This window comes from Anthonomus grandis, chromosome 5, assembly GCF_022605725.1.
Source record: "Anthonomus grandis grandis chromosome 5, icAntGran1.3, whole genome shotgun sequence".
NCBI lineage: Eukaryota > Metazoa > Arthropoda > Insecta > Coleoptera > Curculionidae > Anthonomus > Anthonomus grandis.
Window position 1 is genome coordinate 32,315,657 of NC_065550.1, and position 23,529 is coordinate 32,339,185.

General features: G+C 31.0%; 2 protein-coding genes across 2 annotated transcripts; both read right to left on the reverse strand.

Moving 5' to 3' along the window:
- Positions 1 to 3,268: 3,268 nt before the first annotated feature.
- LOC126736257 (rhamnogalacturonate lyase-like) lies at positions 3,269 to 9,309 on the reverse strand. Its single transcript, XM_050440527.1, has 7 exons — positions 9,064 to 9,309; positions 8,804 to 9,012; positions 8,531 to 8,713; positions 8,165 to 8,475; positions 7,871 to 8,106; positions 7,528 to 7,714; positions 3,269 to 3,635 (listed from the first exon to the last, which is right to left on the reverse strand). The coding sequence occupies exons 1-7, from the start codon at positions 9,281 to 9,283 to the stop codon at positions 3,314 to 3,316; spliced, it is 1,668 nt and encodes a 555-aa protein (XP_050296484.1). The 5' UTR covers positions 9,284 to 9,309; the 3' UTR covers positions 3,269 to 3,313.
- Positions 9,310 to 12,486: 3,177 nt separating this feature from the next.
- On the reverse strand, positions 12,487 to 23,311 carry LOC126736557 (rhamnogalacturonate lyase-like). Its single transcript, XM_050440957.1, has 7 exons — positions 23,077 to 23,311; positions 22,815 to 23,023; positions 22,521 to 22,703; positions 22,156 to 22,466; positions 21,862 to 22,097; positions 19,009 to 19,195; positions 12,487 to 12,855 (listed from the first exon to the last, which is right to left on the reverse strand). Exons 1-7 carry the CDS (start codon positions 23,294 to 23,296, stop codon positions 12,534 to 12,536), a joined length of 1,668 nt encoding a protein of 555 aa, XP_050296914.1. The 5' UTR covers positions 23,297 to 23,311; the 3' UTR covers positions 12,487 to 12,533.
- Positions 23,312 to 23,529: the final 218 nt, after the last annotated feature.

Here is a 23,529-nt window from a genome sequence, read left to right on the forward strand (position 1 = left end):
ATAAAGAATGGAGTGACATGTAAACAGCAAATTTATTTTCATAAATAATAAATAAAATAAAGTTCGACTTATTTGAGGTTCTTTAGAGACCTAATGAACTCCAACCTAATTTCTCTCATAAAAAATCAGCATAAAGGTTAAGTTGCACAAAATTGTATAACTAAAATTTAACCTATTTAATGAAAACCGTCTATATCCTGCCAATCCCTTGCCCCCCTGCCGAACATCTACCTGAAAATAATGAATTCAGAGAAATTCGGCAGTGAAACAATGGCAAACTTGTCTTATTTTCGTGCCTTATCAGTATTCTAAAGTTTGCCGAATGCGGTTAACTAATTCTAATTCCATTGTTACCAAGAAACTCTTATTACTTGGAATAATAAAGCTGAACCCGCGAAATTTCGGAACATAAAGGAGCCAATAAAATATTCTTTGTTTTCGTTAAATACCAGGCTTGTTGAGTTACATAAAGGCCCTTGCTAAAGTGAATTTCATTGGGGCAATTAGGCCTAAATATTACCGCAATCATTTTGTTTTTATAGGCCTTAAAACCCTAAAAAAGTTATCATTTGGAGTGAAAAGAAGTTTTAAGGAAACCACCCTTTTCGTCATGTAATGACGTAATCTGCTGGTAAAACACGAGGCGACTATTAAGTCCTAACTTACCGTAAAATCTGTTTAATCTTTAGGCCCTAATTGAAAGACGTGGCCCTTTTCGGTTTTTCTTGGTCCAGATAAGGCCCTTTATTTCTATTTCCGTTTAATTAAGACCGAATAAGCCGGCTTGGGCCCTCGAGATGGATATTAAACCTTGTATTTATCAAAAATTACTGATCTCGGGATCAGATCCTTTTTTTTATGAGACAAATAGGGTGGGTGTAAAAAAAACGTTCATTAGGTCTCTAACGAATCTCAAATAGAAAGAAAAATACCGGTTTTTACTTATAAAAATGATTTAGGTGTCATATACACATAAGTTATGCACAAGAATAACTATTAGAACAAGGGATTTTAAAATTTACCACTGGATCTAAGTCTGGATATTTTGGAAACTCTATTTGGATATTTTTAGGGCTGAAAAGATGTTTTTATAAGATTTTAATATGAATCCGATGTATTTTGTTTAATTCAGATATCCTAAGCAGTTTTTTAGAAAATTGAACTTAAGTGATGAAAAGTCCGTTGAGCATAAGACATTTTAGGATTGACCACTTGGTTTACGTCCGAATAATTTGGAAAGTAGTAGTTGGACCTTTTAAGACCTAATAAGAAAACTTTAAAAAAATTAAATATGAACCTAAAGCATTTTGTTTGATTTAGATATCTTAAGAAGTTTTTAAGAAAATTGAGTCTAAATGGCCAAAAGTCCATTGGGGATAAGACATTTTAGGATTCCCCAGTTGGTTTAAGTCTGGATAACTTAAAAACTTTTGGCTAAAACTTTTTCAGCCTATAATAATAATTTTAGAAAATTTTATTATGAATTTGATGCATATCGTTTGATTAAGATACCATAAGTAGTTTTTAAGAAAATGAACTCTATATGGCCAAAAGTCTGTTGAACATAAGGCATTTTGGATTTCTAGATAGCTTGGAAACTTTTAGTCAGACCTTTTTGCACTTAAAACAAAATTTTTAGACAAAATTAATGCTGAATCTAAGGAAGTTTATTTTATTACGATATTTTACCTGGTTTCTTGGAAAACTGAGTTTGAATGATCAGAAGTCTATTAAGGATAAGGCACTTCAAGATTCACCAGTTGGTTTTAAGTGTGGATAACTTGGAAAATTTTTGTTAACTTCTTCATTTAGCCATCTAATATCATAATAATTAATAATATTTTCAGACCAGTTGACCTAAGATCTTGAAATTTTGTTAACAGCTTTTCCATTCATTCATCTAGCAACACAAAGAAGGACTTCTTCAAATTTTAAACCTCAACTGCAGAAAACTTGGAATAAAATATTCTTCTAAAGAGTTTAGACTGAGGCGGCTACTATAATAAATGTTATTCTTAGACTAAATGGCCTAGAAACTTGAAATTTGGCACAGAGGTTCTCTATTTAACCATCTAGCGATTCATAGAAAAATTTTCTTAAAATGTTAACCTTAAGTGCAGAAAAATTAGAACCAGGTCTTCGTCTAATTATATTCTTAGACCAGTTGACCTAGGAACTTAAATGTTAGAAGTGAGCTTGTCTATTCAACCCTTAAGCGATGTACATAAGAATTAATGCAAAGTTTCAATTCAAACTACGGGAAAATGGGCACAAGTTCTTCATTAGTTGAACTTGAACTGAACCAGATATCATATCTAATATTATTCTCCGATTAGTTGACCTAGTAACTTGAAATTTCGGCATAAAAAACACAATTTTAGAATATTTAATTATGAATCTGAAGCTTTTTGTTTAATTTAGCTATTTTAACTAATTTTTAAAAAAATCGAGTTTAAATGGTCAACAGTTCATTGAGAATATGGCATTTTAAGTTTTACCACTTGGGTTAAGTCTGGATAACTTAGATACTTTTAGTAGGAGCCTTTTAGACTTAAGACGACATTTTATAATGACCATCCCTTAAATCCTTACTAGTTTAAAGGTTAAAAATAACCAGAAATTAACAATAAGACACTTTGCTTTTCATACCCATTTAAATTATGCATAAAAAAGTGCTTTATATGAAGTTTAAAACACTTAGTTTAAAAGCAATAGAAAATTTAAAAATAATTAGAATTCATTTTTCAAAAGTAGTATACTTTTATATAATAGCAATAATTCGGTCATACAGTTAAACTATTAAAATTATACATAATTACCAAAGTGTTAACTAATTATATATTCTTGTCTGACTGAGCTAAATTAATCTTAAATATAAAAATAGGCCAAAAGTCCATTTAAGTTATGCATAATGTTTACTACTTTAAAGTGACATAAAATTCAAAAACCGGGTGAAGTAGTACTCCGAAAGGGGTGTTGGCAATATAAAATAGAAAATTAATGGTCGACCGGACGCCATTACGGAACTCTGGATATGCGGACTGCGTTTCGGAACAAGTGTTTGGAAAGGACGCCTGTTTGAGTTCGGGACTTTACAGATGTAGCAATGTTCCTTCTAACAAAGGGTCAGTTGTAATTTTAGTTAATAGAGTTAAAACAAGTTTTGAAGTGCAAGTTGTTAATTGCGGTCCCTGTAATATAACGCCCTCCCGAAAAGCATCGGGATTATTTGGGGGGTTTACCATATAAATTAGAATGGAAACATTAATTTACTTATTTAATAAGTCATTTATTTTATATATATATAATACATTTAGCCTCTTTGTAAGCTAATAGCGTCGTACATAAGCATTCCTTTACTGATTTGAAAAGTCAAAGTGTTGGTGCCATTAACCACCTGTGCATTAGTAGCATTTAGAACTAAAGAACTAAAAGTACCACTTTGCATAGCACTCCTATAAATAGACTGGTCATTTCCAAAGGTAACATCTCCAATTTTATGGTTGTTTAAAGTAACGATCAGGTGGGGTTTTGTGCTGGTAGCTGCTAAAGCTACCCTTAAGGTTCTTTCATTACCGTCTTGGGTGTCTTCGTATACCACGGTCCAGAAGCCAGGTTTCGTTTGGGCATAGTACCTAAGAATGTTTGTCATTAATTGAAGGAAAATTATATTTAAGCACGATTTAGCAGGACGTGGCTAAAAAATTAAATGTGGGAAAAAATTAGAAAATTGACTTCTTATCCTTTTTCTTGTCATATTCTCCACCTTAGTCTGAAAAGGCCAACAAAAAAAAACTCAACTGGCTTAATTCCAGGGACTTAAATGAATGAGTTTGGATTATCATTCTAAGCAGTGCTTTTTAAATTTCTGAAAAGTGAGCATAGAGTAGTGAGGTAAGAGATTTAGCAGGACGTGGCTAAAAAATTAAATGTGGTTGAAAATTAGAAAATTGACTTCTTATCCTTTTTCTTGTCATATTCTCCACCTTAGTCTGAAAAGGCCAACAAAATAACACTCAACTGGATTAATTCCAGGGACTTAAATGAATGAGTTTGGATTATCATTCTAAGCAGTGTTTTTTAAATTTATGGAAAGTGAGCATAGAGTAGTGAGGTAAGAGATTTAGCAGGACGTGGCTAAAAAATTAAATGTGGTTGAAAATTAGAAAATTGACTTCTTATCCTTTTTCTTGTCATATTCTCCACCTTAGTCTGAAAAGGCCAACAAAATAACACTCAACTGGATTAATTCCAGGGACTTAAATGAATGAGTTTGGATTATCATTCTAAGCAGTGTTTTTTAAATTTCTGGAAAGTGAGCATAGAGTAGTGAGGTAAGAGATTTAGCAGGACGTGGCTAAAAAATTAAATGTGGTTGAAAATTAGAAAATTGACTTCTTATCCTTTTTCTTGTCATATTCTCCACCTTAGTCTGAAAATGCCAACAAAATAACACTCAACTGGATTAATTCCAGGGACTTAAATGAATGAGTTTGGATTATCATTCTAAGCAGTGTTTTTTAAATTTCTGGAAAGTGAGCATAGAGTAGTGAGGTAAGAGATTTAGCAGGACGTGGCTAAAAAATTAAATGTGGTTGAAAATTAGAAAATTGACTTCTTATCTTTTTTCCTGTCATATTCTCCACCTTAGTCTGAAAAGGCCAACAAAATAACACTCAACTGGCTTAATTCCAGGGACTTAAATGAATGAGTTTGGATTATCATTCTAAGCAGTGTTTTTTAAATTTCTGGAAAGTGAGCATAGAGTAGTGAGGTAAGAGTTTGTGATAAATAGTTACTGGTACGTAAGATTAGCTTGTAATGAGAAGAAGTTTAAGTCCAGGCAGTTGAGACTGATATTTTTCTAATTTAAGTCAAATGATCATAGGCTAATTGAGTAAGTAAGATGGGTCATAAAAGCAATTCCGGGCATTTGAGAAATATATTTTCTCAAGTCTAGTTTCTCCAAGTTTTTTCTAGGAAAACATTTTTTATTATACCAGCATAAATTAGATGAGCTCCAAGACAATTTTGTCACCTACATTTTTAGCCTTAATTAGTCCAAATCAAAATGTGGAAGTTATGATGGGTATTATATTTGAGGTCAAAAATACGCTTTTACTTGAGAACTTTTTCTCTTATGTTGCGTGGAATCTCCATCATCAAGTTGCATCTAGCAATTGTCGCTAATCATGCCTTGAGCCCAAATTCAAATAACTATGAAATAGGTGCATTTTCAAAGACATGGGAGCACCTGTGAACATGACAAAAGTTAAATATGAATTTGTTCATAAATTTTCCAATAAATGTATATAATTAATATATTTTAGTATGTACATTTTTCAATACAAACCAATGAAGTTTTTCATGATTGTATTGATGCATTATTGAAATTCTGTGTCCATGAACAAGTTCTTAATATGTGTACTTCTATTAACAATCTTAGAAACTCGGTTTTCCAGTATTTAGCAAAAGCTTTTACAAAAGTTTTCATTATTTTCTGTTTTTGAGAAATATTGTTCAAAGTTTTTACTGCGATTTCCCTAATATGTTACATTAGTATTTAATTCTAAATAACCGCATTCCCGTAGACGTGAAGCGAGAAGTGCCGATTTTTCTTTTGATAACTTGATATCACGACGTAAATCGTAATTTAATTTATTAGCTTTTACTTAATATTTGTGAGGGATGATGTATTTCTAGGTAGATAGATTGGCAAAAGAGGACCTTTTGAATGGCCACCAAAATCTCCGGATTTAACACTTTTGGACTTTTTCTTATGAGGTTACTTGACGTTATTTGAAGTGCAAAGTTCTTAGGCAAATATAAATGAATGAAAAAAACGAATATAGCAGGAGTGTAAACTAATTTTTGGGAAAGTAGTTAGAAATGTTTTAAACGAGTTTCAGTTCTGCTTAGGGTATATATCGTGAGTTAGTAAGACAACATTTTGTTTCTAATCTGTTTTAGAGACAAGGAGTAAAAATTGAAATTTGGCATGCATATGCAATTTGTTAAGCCCTTTAATAATAATCATTAAAAAAATAAAATTGTATGAAGAAAATGTACATTAAAATAAAGGCAATTTGAAATACTCATCGACATGCAGGCATATTTGATTTGATAAATTTGTTCCAAGTTAAAGACTCTGTAAATAGACAGTATATATGCCAGACAACTATTTTCTTCATTTACATAACATGTTATACCTGTTACAATTTTTCTTTGATTTAAACGGAGTTTAACTCAATTTATAGACGACACAATTGTCTTTAAGCTCACATAGTTTATGTTGCTCTTGAAATATTTTTTTGTCACCGAAAAAAGTTGACAATTGGGAAAAAACCTTTTACAACTGTCAACAGCTGTTTTGCAAATACTACGACTTCAATTGACACAAATCATATATTACCGTGAAGGTTATACGTGTGCCTTTAAAAATTCATGTATTTCAAAAAACTTGCGCGTATAGCCTTCGAGATTATAGGTACTAAATTAACTATCACATAAAAAAAATGTTTCTGGAAAAAATCTCAAAAAATGTTCTTTGAAAAAAAAATATCATTATCGATTTCAGCGTTCTCAAATTAGTCTTAAAAACCCTTCTTGTCAAAGTACATTTTAAAACGTGAAAATTTAAAAACGTGACTGAAAAATTAAATATATTAGAAAATTAATATTTAATCCTTTTTTTGTCATGTCCTCTGTCATGTTCAACACTGGTACTCATCGTATATCGTAAGCACAAATACGTAGGAAAATAATATTTAGTGACGATTTAGGACGTAACTGAAAAATTAGATGCGGTGGAAACCCGAAAAGTTGACTTTAATTCACTTTTTAATCTTAATTGAAGCAATAATTAATTTTTTATAGACTACGAAAATCACTTTTTATTTCTTTTAAGCAGTTTAGAGTTAAAAAGTCCAGGAGAAAGAGAGAAGGAGAGAAGGAAACTTTAACTGCCTGGAATGAATTTTCAAATTTGTATTTGTCACCCAAGTTAGAGTAAATTATTGAGGGATAAAAGAACAATAAATTTTGAGCCAACTTAATTAAGCCCTTACAAGATAAAAAAATTGTGAAACAAATCAGAATACAAGGAAAATACACAGTCACTTTCTTTGTATTATTACGCATTCGTAATCGATCGTATTATAACGCATTCCTATAGACGTAAAGCAAGAAGTTTCGATTTTTCTTTTGATAAGTTGAGATCACGACGTAAATCGTAATTTAATTTATTAGCTTTAACTTATCATTTGGATGATGTATTTCTAGGTAGATAGATTGGCAGAAGAGGACCTTTTAAATGGCCACCCAGATCTCCGGATTTAATTTGTATTTCAGTCCATCGTTAAATTTGTATTTCAGTCTCTCTATTTAGAATGGATAAGGTATTTGTACTTGAAAACCATATTTTATTAGCCGTCGACATTTTTCAAAATTGTGTTATTGTGCATCGAAAATCAAAATAATTTTAAATCAACAAATTAGATTCCTTTATAAGTTTGTGTGGCAACTTACCAGTTTTCAGAGATGCTGCTTGACCCAATTGTAAAAGTAAGGTTGACCGGAGGTAAGGTTTCGTAAAGGTAATTACGAGATTCATTACTGTATTTATATTGGTCAGATCTTCTGTCGGTTTCTCCGATCGACCAGATAATATTAGAGGGTTCGGGTAGGGAGAGAGTGCTTACATTTGCCGTACTACCTATAAAAAACATATATTATTAGGTATTAAATAGCCCTTTAGTCCCTCTCTAAAATATTCGTTAATATACCAGAAATGAGAGCCACCACCATTTGTTTTAAGACTAATAGACCACTAACAATTGACAAAAAAACAAAGTCATACAGTACAACTCACCTGCTGTCACTGTAACGCTTGACGTAGCCAAATTTTCACTCCCCTGTCCAGCCAATGGATAAGCAGCAACTAAATAACTACCCGGACGTATATTCGCAATACTGAACGACCCATCAGAGTTGGTCTTCGTATTATACAAGTGACCCAAAGACTGTTGCTCAAATGTGTTGGTAGTATCATCCCATAAAACCACCATGGCGCTCTTCTGCCCTGACACCGTACCAGAAACCGAACCTCTAAAACATCCAATAACAAAATGTCAATCGTACTCACTTAAGTTATGCCTATTTTAACCTGGATAAAGGATAATCGCTTTCATTAACGAAACTGTAGGGCCAACTCTTATTCTCAGTGGCCACCCTGGTAACCACGTCTGATAAAATGGCGCTGTCTGATCCTGTATTGAGATACAACAGCCACGGTCCGTAGATGTGGCTCCAGCCTGATGGGGCTGTAAGACCGGCTGTACCAAAATGACTGCTAATAAAATAGTTGGCAATAAGGGAGTTTTGATGGACCAAGAGGTCCTGCTTTAGTGGGCCACCACCGTGGTATTCTCTGCTCGGTGAGATTACGAAGGCGCCAAAGCCATTACCGTAGACACCCTAAAAATTATCGTTTTTTTTTATATAGTTTTTGCATTCATTGTTTAAGTTTTACTTGATAATTGGTTTCCCTTAGGTAGCCGGCGTAGTCATATTTAGTATAGTAAGTACCATCAGACAATTGCCAGGTCTCGTCTTGGATTTTTGTTTGATTGTTTAAAAATGCATAAGTGAAAAGGGTTCCGGTACGAGCTTGGTTGGAACCTTTTGTCAATATGGACGTGTTAAAGCGATATACCTTGAAAATAATTTTTTTATACAAAGAGAAAGAGGCTATTAAAGTAAGAATATTCTGCAGTTATAATCAAAATGGCACAGAAATACTCACTGTTCTAGTTTCACCCAAAGTCAAATTACTTGACTTATCATTGGTATACTTGGCATAAGAATATATACCACTAACCCCATCTACCATAATATAATGCAGTTCGATCCTGAAAACGTTTTCAATGTTTTCTTGAAGCCAGTAGAAGTGAACTCTGGAAGTGGTTTGTTCCACAATATGGATGCTTGAGGGGTTAAATATGCCCTGTCCATCTAAAAAGAAAATTTGTCAAAATGCTAATTTTATATATGGAAAAAACTTACTGTTATTCCAATCTAAATAGAAACTTTTTTCACTAGTCGAAGCTATATTTTTCCCTCCAACTTTAACTGCAGAAATGGTCGAGTCAGCTTTAAAGTCCAACTCTACCAAGCTATTCTTTATATTAGCTTTCAAGCCGCTTACCGTTAAATTTACTGATGCTAACGCATCAGAAGCATAGCCTAAGCTAACCAATATTATTAAATATATTTTCGAATTCATTTTGAAAATGGTTTCCCACGCAATGGGGAATAACTTATATAACCTTAAGTAGCGTTGTTTTTTAAACTTTGAAGTGCCTAAGCAATAGTTTACTTATGGTTTTCTCAATTATTTCAATCGATAAGACATGATAATTTATTTGATATTCCACTACAAAAACATTTTAAAGTGGCATCATGTAATTAGAAAATATGTGGTTTGTTTGATTTTCTGTCTCTGATGATAATAATATTAGGCAATATAATTCAATTGTTACAGACTCGTGTCAGTTTTATGAATATTTGGGACACAATTTAGGCTTATCTAACATAAGTGTTTTTTATTATTAAACTAAATTCATAAATATATTACGCTACAAGCTTTATACAAGATGTTAGTTGATTAAATACTGATGTGCACCCTTGGGTAAAATTAAGAAGAAAAGGTAAAAATATCCTAAAAAAAAATCAATATCGCACTCACTTGCCATGTCAATTACAAGGCAAATGATTACAATATAAGTTTTTTTTAGGTTCAATAATTACTGCTGTCTTTACTTAGGATAAGTAAATTTCAATTCCTCTCTGCTATAAGAGATCATGAATTGTTACATTTAGGTATCAGGTATTAAGTTAAAAAATCAATAAAACAACACTTAAATAAATAATTTCTTTTTTTTGTTAATTGTACGCCTTAAGTCAATTGAATAATTAGACTAGTAAAACACTTAATTTAGGCTCTAAAGATAGTTATAGGCTTATTCCAGGCACTTGAGATCATGAGTCACTAAGTCTAGGCATTTTTGGAAAATGAATTTTTTTTGGAAAATCAATTTTTCCTTCCAGGCACTTAAATTACTTTTACATCAAAAATGTCTGAAAGTGACTGAAAAAATCATTTATTTCTTTCAGGTACTTAAATCAACTAACAGAGCGTATTTAGTCAGTAGAATATTTAAACAATGATTGAATTATAAAAAAGTTGAGTCACGTAAAGTTTTTAGTTAAGTGTACGCTTGTTTTAGTCAGTTAAGGTAATCAAGAATGGGAATTCAATTGGGCGTTAAAGTGATCAAAAACTTTAGTTCCGGCACTTGTATGAATGCCTATTCCAGACATTTTAAATAGGAAGACACTAAGTCAATAAGCTCTTAAGTTAGTCAAAGACTTTTACAAGCACCTGAGATAGGATAAGTCACTAAGTTCGGGCTTCATATTTATGGGAAAATTAATTTTCTTTAACTCTACATAAGAAATATCACCTGCGCTTGGAAAAAATTCACTCATGTATTCACTTTGAATCAAGTCAAAGATAATTATACTAACGAACTAGTTAACTATTATTTTCTTTGGTCAAGTCAACGAAGAATGCTTCTAGTCAAATGAGCACTTGTTGTAGGCACTTAAAATGACCAGAAACTTAGTCCAGGTACTAAGGTCTACTGAATAATTATTCCAAATATTCTAAATAGAATATATACTAATAGTCCAGGCTCTAAAGTTGGTCAAAGACTTTTTGTAGTACTTCAGATATGATAAGTAAATTCATATAGGCCTTACATTCATGGAAAAAACATTTTTCTTCTTTCCAGGTACTTAAGTTAGTATAACTTAAAAAATGACCTAAAGTTCCTGAAAGTACATCATTTAATACTTTTAGGTACTTAAGTCAAATCATAGACTATTTTTAGTCAATTTTGCCTGTTAATATATACAAACTTTTCATCTATACAAATTTTTGATCTTGTTTAAGGGTAAAAACAGATTCAGGGTACTTTAGTTGACACAAATTCTATAAGATATTATAGATTGTATTTTTTTTCGAGTATCCTTCAACTTCATTACAAAACCCACGAAGTCTGAAGGAGCCAATAAGTACAATCACGTGTAGACCTAGGAGATAAGCATACACACATGCCATGACAAGGCTTATCTAAGAAATTATCAAATTGTAATTTTTCTAAATAAAACTTAAAAATCTATATCAAATTCAAATCTCGCGCTAAGATACCCCAACCTTATTCTGGCCCTTGAAGGAGCTTGCACTAATTTATTACATAGATAACCCGCATTACTTCTTGTGAACATTTTTTTAATTTGGCCGATTTTTGTGTTTAATTATTTACCGTGGTAACTGAATATTTATTCCAAGCATTTTAAACAGGAAGTCCTCATAAGATCTCATGCTGGTCAGAGTCCTTTTTCAGCCACTTGAGATAGGATGAGTCACTTAGTCCAGACTTCACATTTCTGGAAATAAATATTTGTTTCTTCCAGGTATTTAAATCGACTTATAGAGTATTGATCAGTCAATTGGGGGTACTTATATAAGTCAACTGAATACTTTTTCCAAGCGTTTAAATAGGAAGACACTAAGTAAATAGGCTCTTAAGTTAGTCAAAGCCATTTTTTTAGCCACTTGAGATAGGAAGCCACTATTAGTCCAGGCTTTACAGTCGTTAGCCAGTTAGAAGTATATTGGATTAAAGTGATATTTTTCTTGTTTAATTTGACAAGCCTGGTCAGAAAAACACTGTTTCCAGACGATGCAAACACTATTAAATAAATGAAACGATGATATAGGAAATATCTAGAAAAGCTGGGTTTTCATATATATATCCTTATCTTAGTTTAATAGTTAGAAAAGTATTGGAACAAAATGATGTTTTTCTTATTTAATTTGATAAACCTGGTCAGAAAAACACTATTTCCTGAGGATCCAAACACTATTAAATAAATGAAACGAAGATATAGGAAATTTATAGAAAAGCTAAGTTCTCATATATATATCCTCATCTCACTTCCATAGTTAGAAAAGTATTGGAACAAAGTAATGTTTTTCTTATTTAATTTGATAAAACTTACCAAAAAAACACTATTTCCAGATGATCCAAACACTATTAAATAAATAAAATGATGATATATGAAATATGTAGAAAAGCTGGGTTCTTATTATATAGTTATGTCAGTTTAATAGGTACATGTAAATAAAGGACAAATCCAATAATTACTACTAATATATAATTAAAATTTTTTATTTTATTTGGGACTTTACAGATATAACAACGTTCCTTCTAATCAAGTGTCAGTTGTAATTTTACTTAATAAACTTAAAACAAGTGCAATTTGTTAATTGCGATTCGTATAATATAACGCTCTCCCGAGAAGCATCAGGATTATTCATGTTCGTCTATATAAATTTAAAAGGAAATATTAAACAACATATTGCATACTTGAAAGCATTTATTTATAAAATATTTATTAAAATCTCTTTAGCCTCTTTGTAAGCTAATAGTATCGTACATAACCATTCCTCTACTAATTTGGAAAGTTAAAGTGTTGGTGCCACTGACCACTTGGGCATTATTAGCGGTCAAAACTAAGGAAGTAAAGGTGCCACTCTGCATAGCACTCCTATAAACGGCCTGGTCATTTCCAAAGTAAACATCCCCAATTTTATGGTTGTTTAAATAAACGATCAGGTGAGGTTTTACACTGGCAGCGGCTAAGGCCACCCTTAAGGTTCTTCCGTTACCATCTTGGGTGTCTTGGTATTGCACGGTCCAGACGCCGGGTTTTGATTGGGCATAATACCTACAAAAATGTTTGTCATTAATTATTTTATAATATGTGCAAAAAGACTATTGATTGACCTTTGGCCCTTAACTGTTCAAAATTCATTAATTAAAAATAAATTTGAAATTTTTTTAGTTTTATCAATTCGTTACTATCTCTTATTAATATATTTATAAGAGGTAATAAAATGCATTGCATTGCATTGCGATGCATGCGATCGCAAAAGCCAAAATGTTATCAATGCCACATTTTGTTGCTAATTTGGTATGCATTATTAGAAAGTATGAGGTATGCTTTCATCTATTTTTTTATTTTTATTTTTTGTAAAATTGTTTTTGTAAATTGTAAAAGGCTTTTTCATCCCTTCTTTGCATGTGCTTACTAGGGAAAACAGTTTTATAATCGAGAGAATAGTCCTATTTGTGAATGTAATTTTGTTTCTTTATAATTTTTATTGACCTATAAAACTGTAAATTTTAACAAATAAACCATTTTAATTTGATTTGATATTTGCGTAAATAATACTGGCAAATTTGCATATTTTTATTTATTTCACAACAGCCTAAAACCTCAAAGCGTTGATTGAATATTTGGGAAGATACGCAACGTTATGGGCTAAAGCGTGACCGCAAATATGCGTGAAAAATAGATGGCGATTCTCTCCAGTATGCGCGAAAATAATTTCGTCCGTCGCTTCTCATTAGTAATCGGCCGATCATCCGAGTCGTGTGGGAGAGTTTTTGCACAGGTTCGTGTTTGCCGTATTGCAATTTGGTAGTTGTTAAAAATTTTTCTTGGATATCATAATCACAAATAGATAGATATATGTAAATGTGTTTAGTTTGTGAGACGATGGCTCCTTTAAGCAAAATTAATCAGTGTGCGTATATTAATTAAGACTTTGATTTATAACAACCTAATATGGGAATCTCAAAATCTTATTAGAAAATCTTTAAAAAAATCTAATTATAAACCTCACACAAAATTATCTATTTTATCTACAAAAATCAATCCGAACTCTTAAAAATACTGTCTCTTCATGTCTATGAGAGCCATTTTCTCTTTTTCTTTTTTTTACATTAAGAAAATTTTAAATCAATAAATTATGTTTATGGTCTTTAGTGTTTTAAGTATTTTCAATAATTGTTTTCATGATGAAATTCATTCATGAAAAAGATAAAAATAAAGCCTAAAAAGCCTTTAAAGTTATTGAGAAACTGGTTATAGTACGAATGGTAGCTTTCCTATTTAAAAAAATAACATATTAAATGAATGTCGAGTAATGTTTTCATTCCTGGAGAGGTTATATTTGAGCTTGAAGAAGGTCACTTTGCTGCAGCGGTATTCTGCGACTTCTCTAAAGACTTTGACTGTGTCAACCATGGAAATTGCTCGATAAGCTTTCTAGATATGGGTTTAGGGGAGTTGCTCTAGAATGGTTAAAATTTTGTTTTGTTAGACAGAAAAAAGTTTGTTTGGCCAAATGGCAGTTTGTCTGAACTTTGTGTAGTAAGCAGGGTTCGTTTCTCGGTCCTATTTTATTTCTATTGTATATAAATGACCTGGCGTTTCTCCAGATAAGAGGATTCTTCACTATTTTTGCAGATGACACCACTATCTTATGGGCAGACAATAATAAAAGCACATTAACAAAAATAATTTCTACAGATTTATTAATGATTAAACAGTGATTTGATGCTAATTTGTTGTCTTTAAACATAGATAAGACTAAATTGTTAAGTTTTTATGTTCAGAGCAGTTCATGATTCACAAGAAAGAATTGGAAGTGAATAATTTTAACAGATTTCTTTGAATTGTTATCGATCATAAATGTAAGTTTTATGGAGATATGTCAGGAGGCAAAAACTGGCTAGACGATGTTATGCTGTTAGAGTGGTTTTAAATGAACTGAGATTGATATCTGCAAAAACGGTCTATTTTTTTTTGTCGAAAGTTGGAACTTACTTTCATACAAAAATACCTACAGTATAGAATAACATTTTGGAGTTGCATTAGTAAACGGCTTTTTGACTCGATGTTTGTTTTTAAAAAACGAGCCATTAAATATATGTGTCATAAATCTCCACAGGACATGCAGACCCCTATTTAAAGATACTTTCCTTGTGTTGCTTGTTTATTGTTGAGTCTGCTTGCCTAATATATAAAAAATATAAATGGTATCTTCAAAATAATGGCTCCTTAAAACGTTATAATATCAGAAAAGAATACAATATTCCAATGCCCATCCCGAAAAGTGAGCTAAGAATTCTCTTATTTACTTGAGCATAAAAATTTTTAATCATTTTCCAAATGTCATAAAAGTCTCTAGAAGTTCTCCTCGCTTTAAAAAGTTCTTAACGAAACTTCTTAAAAGCCAGTATTTTTATAGCATTAGAATTTTTTTAAGATAGTTAGGAACAGGCCAATCGTATATAATTAGTTTTTAGTAAAGATGTAAAGGTTAGAATTTGTGATGTTACTCTAAAAAAAATTTAAGTCGTCTTGCTTTGAAATTAAAAATACATTTTGTGTTTATACTAGTATGTTGAACCCACTATTGTGTATTGTTTTTAAATTATGTGTTAGTAATATGTCGATTAATGTGCCTATTTTATATCATAGAAGTACCATGTCAACAAGTAGGTACCATGTATTTATGAATAAAGTATGTTTTGAATTTTTTGAAATTCGAAATTGTATTTAAAAGAGAGAGAGGTATATAATATTTAATAGGGATGATTCCAACTACTCACTAGAAATTACCTCGTTGAAAAAGTAATGTTTGTTGTAAGTGGCCAACATGTGGCCAACATGGAGTCGACAAGAAGAAAAAAAGTTGATTATGACTCTCTAAAGAAGGATTTAAGAGTTATTAAACGTCGTATTTAAAAGTTAAAGATGTTAACTTGTAAATGAGAGAAAGCGTTTACAATAATGTATAAATGATTTTATTTTATATTTTCAAATAACGCCCGAAAAAAATAAAAAAAACATTTTGCCAAATTTCACCTTTTTCCTGAATATTAGGAAGTATTTGGCATTTTTCCAATTTTTAGATTGCATTTATTCAATCATTGCATTTATATTGCGCAACTTTCGCCTAATTAAACCATTTATTGCTCATTCTTATTTTGGACATCCTGTATAACCGCGATGAGACCCTTTATACTGTTAAACAAAATATTTGTTTTTTTTTCTTATTAACTTTTTCTAGTTTTAAGAATTAGTAATTAAGTGTTTCCCTGTATTGCAAATTAAAGTGTGGCCTATTTTCGATATTTTATAGTGTTGTTACACCCTTATTCAAAACATTTCAACCCTTATTCAAACATTCATACATTACTTAACCACCACATTTATCTATAACTATCTTTATAGTTATTTATGCGAGATCACAGCGCATTTAAATATCAGCAATAACAAAATAAATAAAAGCGCTGTTATCATCATCGCCCTTGTCTTAAAAAAATAACAAAACGGCCGGGCGGCCAAAGATTCCCGCGTCGTTAAACTGCAAATGGTCAATATAGCGCCGACGAAGAAAAACAAAGTTGATGATGGCTCTTTAAAGACAGAACGTCGTATTTTAAATTTTAAAGGTGTCATCGTATAGGCGAGAAAAAGTGGTCACAATAATTTATTCATTTAATAAATACTTTTGTCATATATTTTGAAATAAGGCCAGAAAAAAATAAAATGATTTTGCCAAATTTCAGTTTTTTGCAAAATTTAGGAAGTATTTAGATTTTATTATAAAAGGACACTATATTGCTCAACTTTCCTCTAATTATTCCACCTCTATTGACGTCCTGTATAACCGTGATGCGGGGTCTTTAAACAAAATGTTTTTTTTTTGTTACTAGGTATCTTTTTATAGTTTGAAGTATAGTTGTAACAACTGGTAATTGAGAATTTTCCTGTGTCGCTTAAAACTTAAAATGTGGCCTATTTTCAATTTCTATTAACATCCTCACTCACAACCCCTTACTTTACAGATGTCACTACGCTGCACATTTTTCAGATATGGAATCACATGACAAAATGGGTTACTTTTTACAAAAAATTATTGATCAAGAAGTTATATTATGATCGGTATTAAGTCTTATGAATTATTTCAATTATTCTTTATAATATTTACGTGAAACCTACTTATATCTTAAAATTTGTTCCACATATTTTTTGTATATTAGTTTTTAGTTAATAAAGTGCAACGGGCTTATTATTTAAAAACTTGACCCTCTTGAACACAAAATGAAGGAAACAATGTTTGTTGGAATTATAACTTGTATTAAACTTTGTTGGTAATTTTGTAAAAATAGCTTTTTATATATATTTTTGTATTAATTTTTGTCTCAAAAACATATTTTGGTAAGTAATTATTTGTTTATAAAATTTAACTTTTAAGAAATTTCAATATGCCTCCACCCTTAAGTATATCACTTATCACTTGACCACCACATAAATGACACCGTGTTGTATGTTCAAAAAAATAATAAAAACATAATTGGCAGCATCATCCCATATCTTAAAAAAATATCCAACACGGCCGCGTAACCGGAGATTCCAGCATCGTTGAAAACCTGACTCAAAGAAGCCAAAAGCCAAGTCCACACAGCTAAAATAAATCGTTCCTAGATATGACGCTTCGAGGCAGCACCACACGGTGCACGAAACTGAACGGCAATCCGATAGTCGACCGGGTACACTTTTTAACACAGGATTGCGTATCTTCCCAAATATTCAATCAACGCTCAAAGTCTATATTAGAAAACTAAAAGAAATCCTTCCCTAGAATTTTCCATTTTTTTTTTAAATAAACTATTAAATAGTGTTCATATAGAATGCTCGGAATTAATTAGGGAAGACTGAAGGAAGCACAGATACTGTAAAATTACTTAGATGTATTTTATAAGACAAGTATGAAAATAGATGATTCTGAAATTTTAAATTTTTTATAACAAATAAAAGAATTATTTTTAAATTTTCCATAATTTAGGAAATTCACTTATATACATAATTATGAAGGAAAAATTATATTTAAACGTGATTAAAAAATTAGACATAGTAGAAACCTGGAAAATTTACTTTTTGTCCTTTTTTTGTTATATATTACTCAGTTAGCAAATCGTAGACGATCGCTATAAAATTATATTCATTGGGTGCAAAGGAATTACGTATATAAAAGAAATAATATTTAAGGAGAATTTAATACGTGAATAAAAAATTAAATATCGTAGAATTACCGTAAACTTTTTACGCACTCCAATACCGTAATTTTCTTTGTTTTCAGGTAATTGATTTATTTATTTATTTATTTGTTTTACAAAACTAGCCTTACAGGTAAAACAGACCCATCAACAAAGTAGGAAATATATAAATATATAATAAAAAATAGAAATCCTAACACAGAATTTCTTTAACCCTAAATATAATTATTAATATTAAAAAAAAAATAAATTACGGCTTGATATTAGGTATAACTTTATTAAGGTAACAAAAAAGCAATAATAAAAAGTACAAAGAAAAAGAAAACCGAGTAAGAAGGACCGTTTCCAGAATATTCTAGAAATGTGTCCCTTCCGCAGTTAGCGATCTATGTAATAAACAGTCTTGAATGGAAAAAAACTACTAGATCCATAAAAAAATGCACACGTATTAAGGGATTTATTTTGATTTATATTATAATTAAAGCCTATCAGTTTTACCTTAGTGAAAGCTATAACATTATATTTTTCTACATTAAGCTTTTCTACATAAACCATTATCAAGATACTAAATGCTAATCATTAGAATTTAAAATTCCAAAATGATTCAATGTTTTCAAACATAAACTATGATCCAAAATCTTTTGTAAATTCAAGGTAGGTATTGATGCAATGTCTAATTTTAATAGATTTTTAAAAAATTATTTTATATCCATCAAGCAGTTAAAGCCTACGAGATTGAGAGAGAGAGAAGAATAGAAAGAAACATCAATTGTAATACATTTTAAAATTTGTACTTTTCACATCAGTTAAAGTAAATTCAGATAAATCCTTTCAACATTAAAACTAGCGAAAAAAATCATCGTTTAGTGACTGAATTTTGAATTTTTCCAAAATTCTGTTATTGTCCGTCAAAAATTTTTATAGCAACATTACATAAATAGCATAAAAATAAACTGAAACTTACCAGTCTTCAGAGATGCTACTGGACCCAATTGTAAAAGTAAGAGATTCGGGAGGTAAGGTTTCATAAACGTAATTACGAGGTTCGTTACTGTATTTATATTGGTCAGATCTTCTGTCGGTTTCTCCAATAGACCAAATGATGTTAGAGGGTTCTGGTAGGGAGAGCGTGCCAACATTTGCCGTACCACCTAAAAAAAAATAGAAAATCACTTTAAATCATAAAATAGACCATGTATTTAATACCACTCAAATAATTATATAATCAATTTGTAAGGCTGAAATTTTTTGATGGATGCAGTATAGTAAGCAAAAAACCCAGTCAACTTTTTTCCCAGTCATAAATATTTGTCATTTGTATAAGTTGGTTATTTTATTAATGGAAACAACAGTTTGATACAACCCAACTGAAGAAGAGTCAGCATGAAGAATTTTCAGGTCTATAAATTTCTATAATTCATTATTGAAATTTAACGTATCATTTAATATTATCATAAATCATAGTCGAAGTAAAGCTAATTAAGATTATTGAATTGGCAAAAGTATCTGGCAATATCTTAAAAATCGTAAAAATGACAACATTTTTGCTCTTATTTGTCTAGACTTGAAAAAGGTCCCTCTACTAGAAGAAGCTACATAATTTCTCTGCTTCAACATAATTTTAAGGCAGAATTGCATTTTCTAAATATTAATAAACGACTAAAGAGTGAGATACAGTAGAAAATCAAAAATTGCACTTTTTACCCACTTTTTGACCGAAAAGCACAAGCGTTACTTTACGGTGATTATTTCTACATTTATTGCAGTAGTTCCTTAAAAGCTGTTATGCTTCTTAAAGCATTTCTTTAATTTCCTTATTGTTTTTCGCTTATATTTTTTGTTGTGTCTTTTCCTATACTGTATCAATTAAGTAAACTGTTTGCTAAATCTGTATCGAACGTTTGCTATATCTTTATCAAACATTTCTACCAAAAAATAGACAATAGTCTGAATTCATTGTCTAAATATTTATAAAGGACTACAGAGTGAAATACACTAGAATCAAAAATCGCACTTTTTACACACTTTTTGATCCAAAAACCCAAGCGTTGCTTTACGATGATTATTTCGACATTTGTGGCAAAAGCTGTTATGCTTCTTAATGCGTTTTTTAAATCTCTTCACTGTTTCTGCACTTTATTATTTGTTTATTTCCTTTTGCTTTATTGTATGAATCAATCAGACCCTAAAAAGTGAAGTAGTAAGAAAAAGGAGAAAAATAATTTTGATGGATCATTTGCTCTATGTATACCGAACATTTATACCAAAACAAGCCTTAGAGAATATTCAAATTTCTTAATAAAATTGAGACAATTGTCCGAAATCATATCCATTGAAATAAAAAACTCGAAATTGATTAAAATTGCTATAAAAAATATTTATTAATTTTTATTTGCTTAGAAGAATATTAATTTTTTTTTTAATTAAATTGAGAAAATTGTCTAAATTTATTTCTACTAAAACAAAATCCACGATACCAATCCTGAATGTGATGTTTCGCAGGTTAATCAAAGCATCGATATTATTGATGATCGTTGTGACAAAAATAGGAGTTACTTTAAGTCAGAACTTTGAGGCAAAATTACATTTTCTAAATCTTAATAAATGACTGAAGAGTTAAATGCAGTAGAGACTCAAAAATCGTACTTTTCACCCAGTTTTTAACCGAGGAACCCAAGCATTGCTTTACGGTAATTATTTCCACATTTGTGGCAGTATTTCCTTAAAAGCTGTTATGCTTCTTAATGCGTTTCTTTATTTTCTTTATTGTTTCTTCACTTTATTTTTTTGTTTTTGTCTTTTGCTATACTGTATCAATTAATCAAATTGTTTGCTAAATCTGTGTTGAATATTTATACAAATAATGCCTAGAAAAATATTTGATTTTTTTAATAGAATTGAGATAATAATCTAAATTCATATATATTAAAACAAAATCAATTGATATGCTTCGCATATTGATGATCGCTATGACAAAGTTGATGTTGATGATCAGTAGTATTGTAACGACATTGATAGCGATGGTGAAGTTAAAAGATATAAAAATAAATACGATTCTCCTTATTTATTGCTTTAACTTAAAAAGTACGAGAAATACAAAATAATGCCTAGTGGTCGATTTTAAAGATAATTTTTTACAAAAAATCAATTTTACAATTTGTTCGTATCTTTGATAGATAGAAAGTTATCCGAGAATAAGGTCATTTAATAATGGATGTGTTTTTTGAGATTTCTAGGGTTCAAAGCGTGGTAAAAATGATTCTTAGCTAAGTCAAATTCCACCCTAAACTAATAATTTCCTTGTCAAAAATTATAAAAAATAAAAACATGCAGAAAATTAACCACAATCACCGTTGGGCGAGTTTGAAGAGAGTCTTGCAATATAACTATATTTCCAGCGATAATTATAATGTAAGCTATCATCTGTCAAACTTTTAAAATTGCAAAAATAAGGGCAATGGTAAAATCTGTATTATTGTGACGAATTTATAATAAGTTTCTTATTTTGTTGGGTATTATAGCAAAATTAAATCAATTAATAAGTTATTATGGGTATTGATAATTTCTTGCTAATTTTTTACCTGCCGTACCCATATTACCAACATCCACAGATTAACCAAATACTTTTTTTTTGTAATTTCACTGTTACTAGTACTTTTTATTTCCATTTTATTCGTACTTTCTAACGCATTTTTTAACCCATCGGAAAACCCTTCTACATTTATATTAATTTTAATTAGAATAGCAAACCCAATAATCGTTTTTGCTAACTATGAACTGAAAATCAATACAATTCAAACCAAACACAAACCCTTACCTGCTGTCACTGTAACACTCGACGTAGCCAAATTGTCACTCCCATGTCCAGCCAACGGGTAAGCAGCAACTAAATAACTACCAGGACGTATATTCGCAATACTGAACGACCCATCAGAGTTGGTCTTCGTATTATACAAGTGACCCAAAGACTGTTGCTCGAATGTCTTGGTAGTATCATCCCATAAAACCACCATGGCGCTCTTCTGCCCTGACACCGTACCCGAAACCGAACCTCTAAAACATCCAATAACAACATGCCAATCGTACTCACTTAAGTTATGCCTATTTTAACCTGGATAAAGGATAATCGCTGTCATTAACGAAACTGTAGGGCCAACTCTTCTTCTCAGTGGCCACCCTGTTAACCACGTCTGATAAAATGGCGCTGTCTGATCCTGTATTGAAATACAACAGCCATGGTCCGTAGATGTGGCTCCAGCCTGATGGGGCTGTAAGGCCGGCTGTACCAAAATGACTGCTAATAAAATAGTTGGCGATTAGGGAGTTTTGATGGATCAAGAGATCCTGTTTTAGTGGGCCACCACCGTGGTATTCTCTGCTTGGAGAGATTACGAAGGCACCATAGCCATTACCATAGACACCCTAAAAATTGTAGTTTTTTTCATATAGCTTAGGATATTTTTGTAGAAGCTTTACTTGATAATCAGTTTCCCTTAGGTATCCAGCATAGTCATATTTAGTATAGTAGGTGCCATCAGGCAATTGCCAGGTTTCGTCTTGGATTTTTGTTTGTTTGTTCAAATAGGTGGAAGTGTAAAGGGTTCCTGTGCGTGCCTGGTTGCTACCTTGTGTCAATATGGATGGGTTGAAGCGATATACCTTAAAAAATAACTTTTTAAGAGTAATTCTAAAGGCAGAACCTCAAAAGAAAGAGGATTATGATTAAATGAAGGATATTTTGCCATAATAATTAAATAGATAAATACTTACTACTCTGGTTTCACCCAAAGTCAAATCAGATGACTTATCATTGGTATACTTGGCATAAGAATATATGCCACTAACCCCATCTACCATAATATAATGCAGCTCGATCCTGAACACATTGTCAATATTTTCCTGGAGCCAATAGAAGTGAACTCTGGAAGAAGTTTGTTCCACAATATGGATGCTTGATGGCTTGAATACACCCTGGCCATCTAAAAAGAAAACACTTAAAAATGCCCATTTTATTATAATTAAAAAAACTTACTATTATTCCAGTCTAAATAGAAACTTCTTTCACTAGTGGACGCTATATTCTTCCCTCCAACTTTGACTGCAGAAATGGTCGAGTCAGCTTTAAAGTCCAACTCTACCAAGCTATTTTTTATATTAGCTTTCAAGCCGCTCACCGTTAAGGTGACTGATGCCAATGCATCAGAAGCATAGCCTAAGCTAACTAATACCGTTAAAAATATTTTCAAATTCATTTTGAGAATGGACTTCTACATAATAGGGGAATAATTTATATAGCGCTAAGTAGCATTGTTTTTGAAATTTTAAAGTACTTAAGACATATTTTTCAGCTCGTTTGCGTAATTGCTTTAATTGATAAGGCATGTGGTACTTCATGATGGCTTTTTTTGTTGCTTTATACTTAAGTGTTTTAGTATAAAAAACAATTCAATGTTATATTTATAAATTTAGAAAATATTCGTGATTT

What these genes read in the sequence shown, in the direction of transcription:
- LOC126736257 (XM_050440527.1), bottom strand. Translation starts at nt 9,283, where the DNA reads ATGAATTCGAAAATATATTTAATAATATTGGTTAGCTTAGGCTATGCT. An exon ending in TAAGGGAAACCAATTATCAA is followed by an intron (nt 8,476 to 8,530) that starts GTAAAACTTAAA and finishes GATAATTTTTAG; the next exon opens with GGTGTCTACGGTAATGGCTT. An exon ending in AAGCGTTACAGTGACAGCAG is followed by an intron (nt 7,715 to 7,870) that starts GTGAGTTGTACT and finishes TGTTTTTTATAG; the next exon opens with GTAGTACGGCAAATGTAAGC.
- LOC126736557 (XM_050440957.1), bottom strand. Translation starts at nt 23,296, where the DNA reads ATGAATTTGAAAATATTTTTAACGGTATTAGTTAGCTTAGGCTATGCT. An exon ending in CTATTTAGACTGGAATAATA is followed by an intron (nt 23,024 to 23,076) that starts GTAAGTTTTTTT and finishes TTTTCTTTTTAG; the next exon opens with ATGGCCAGGGTGTATTCAAG. An exon ending in AGTAGCATCTCTGAAGACTG is followed by an intron (nt 12,856 to 19,008) that starts GTAAGTTTCAGT and finishes ACATTTTTGTAG; the next exon opens with GTATTATGCCCAATCAAAAC.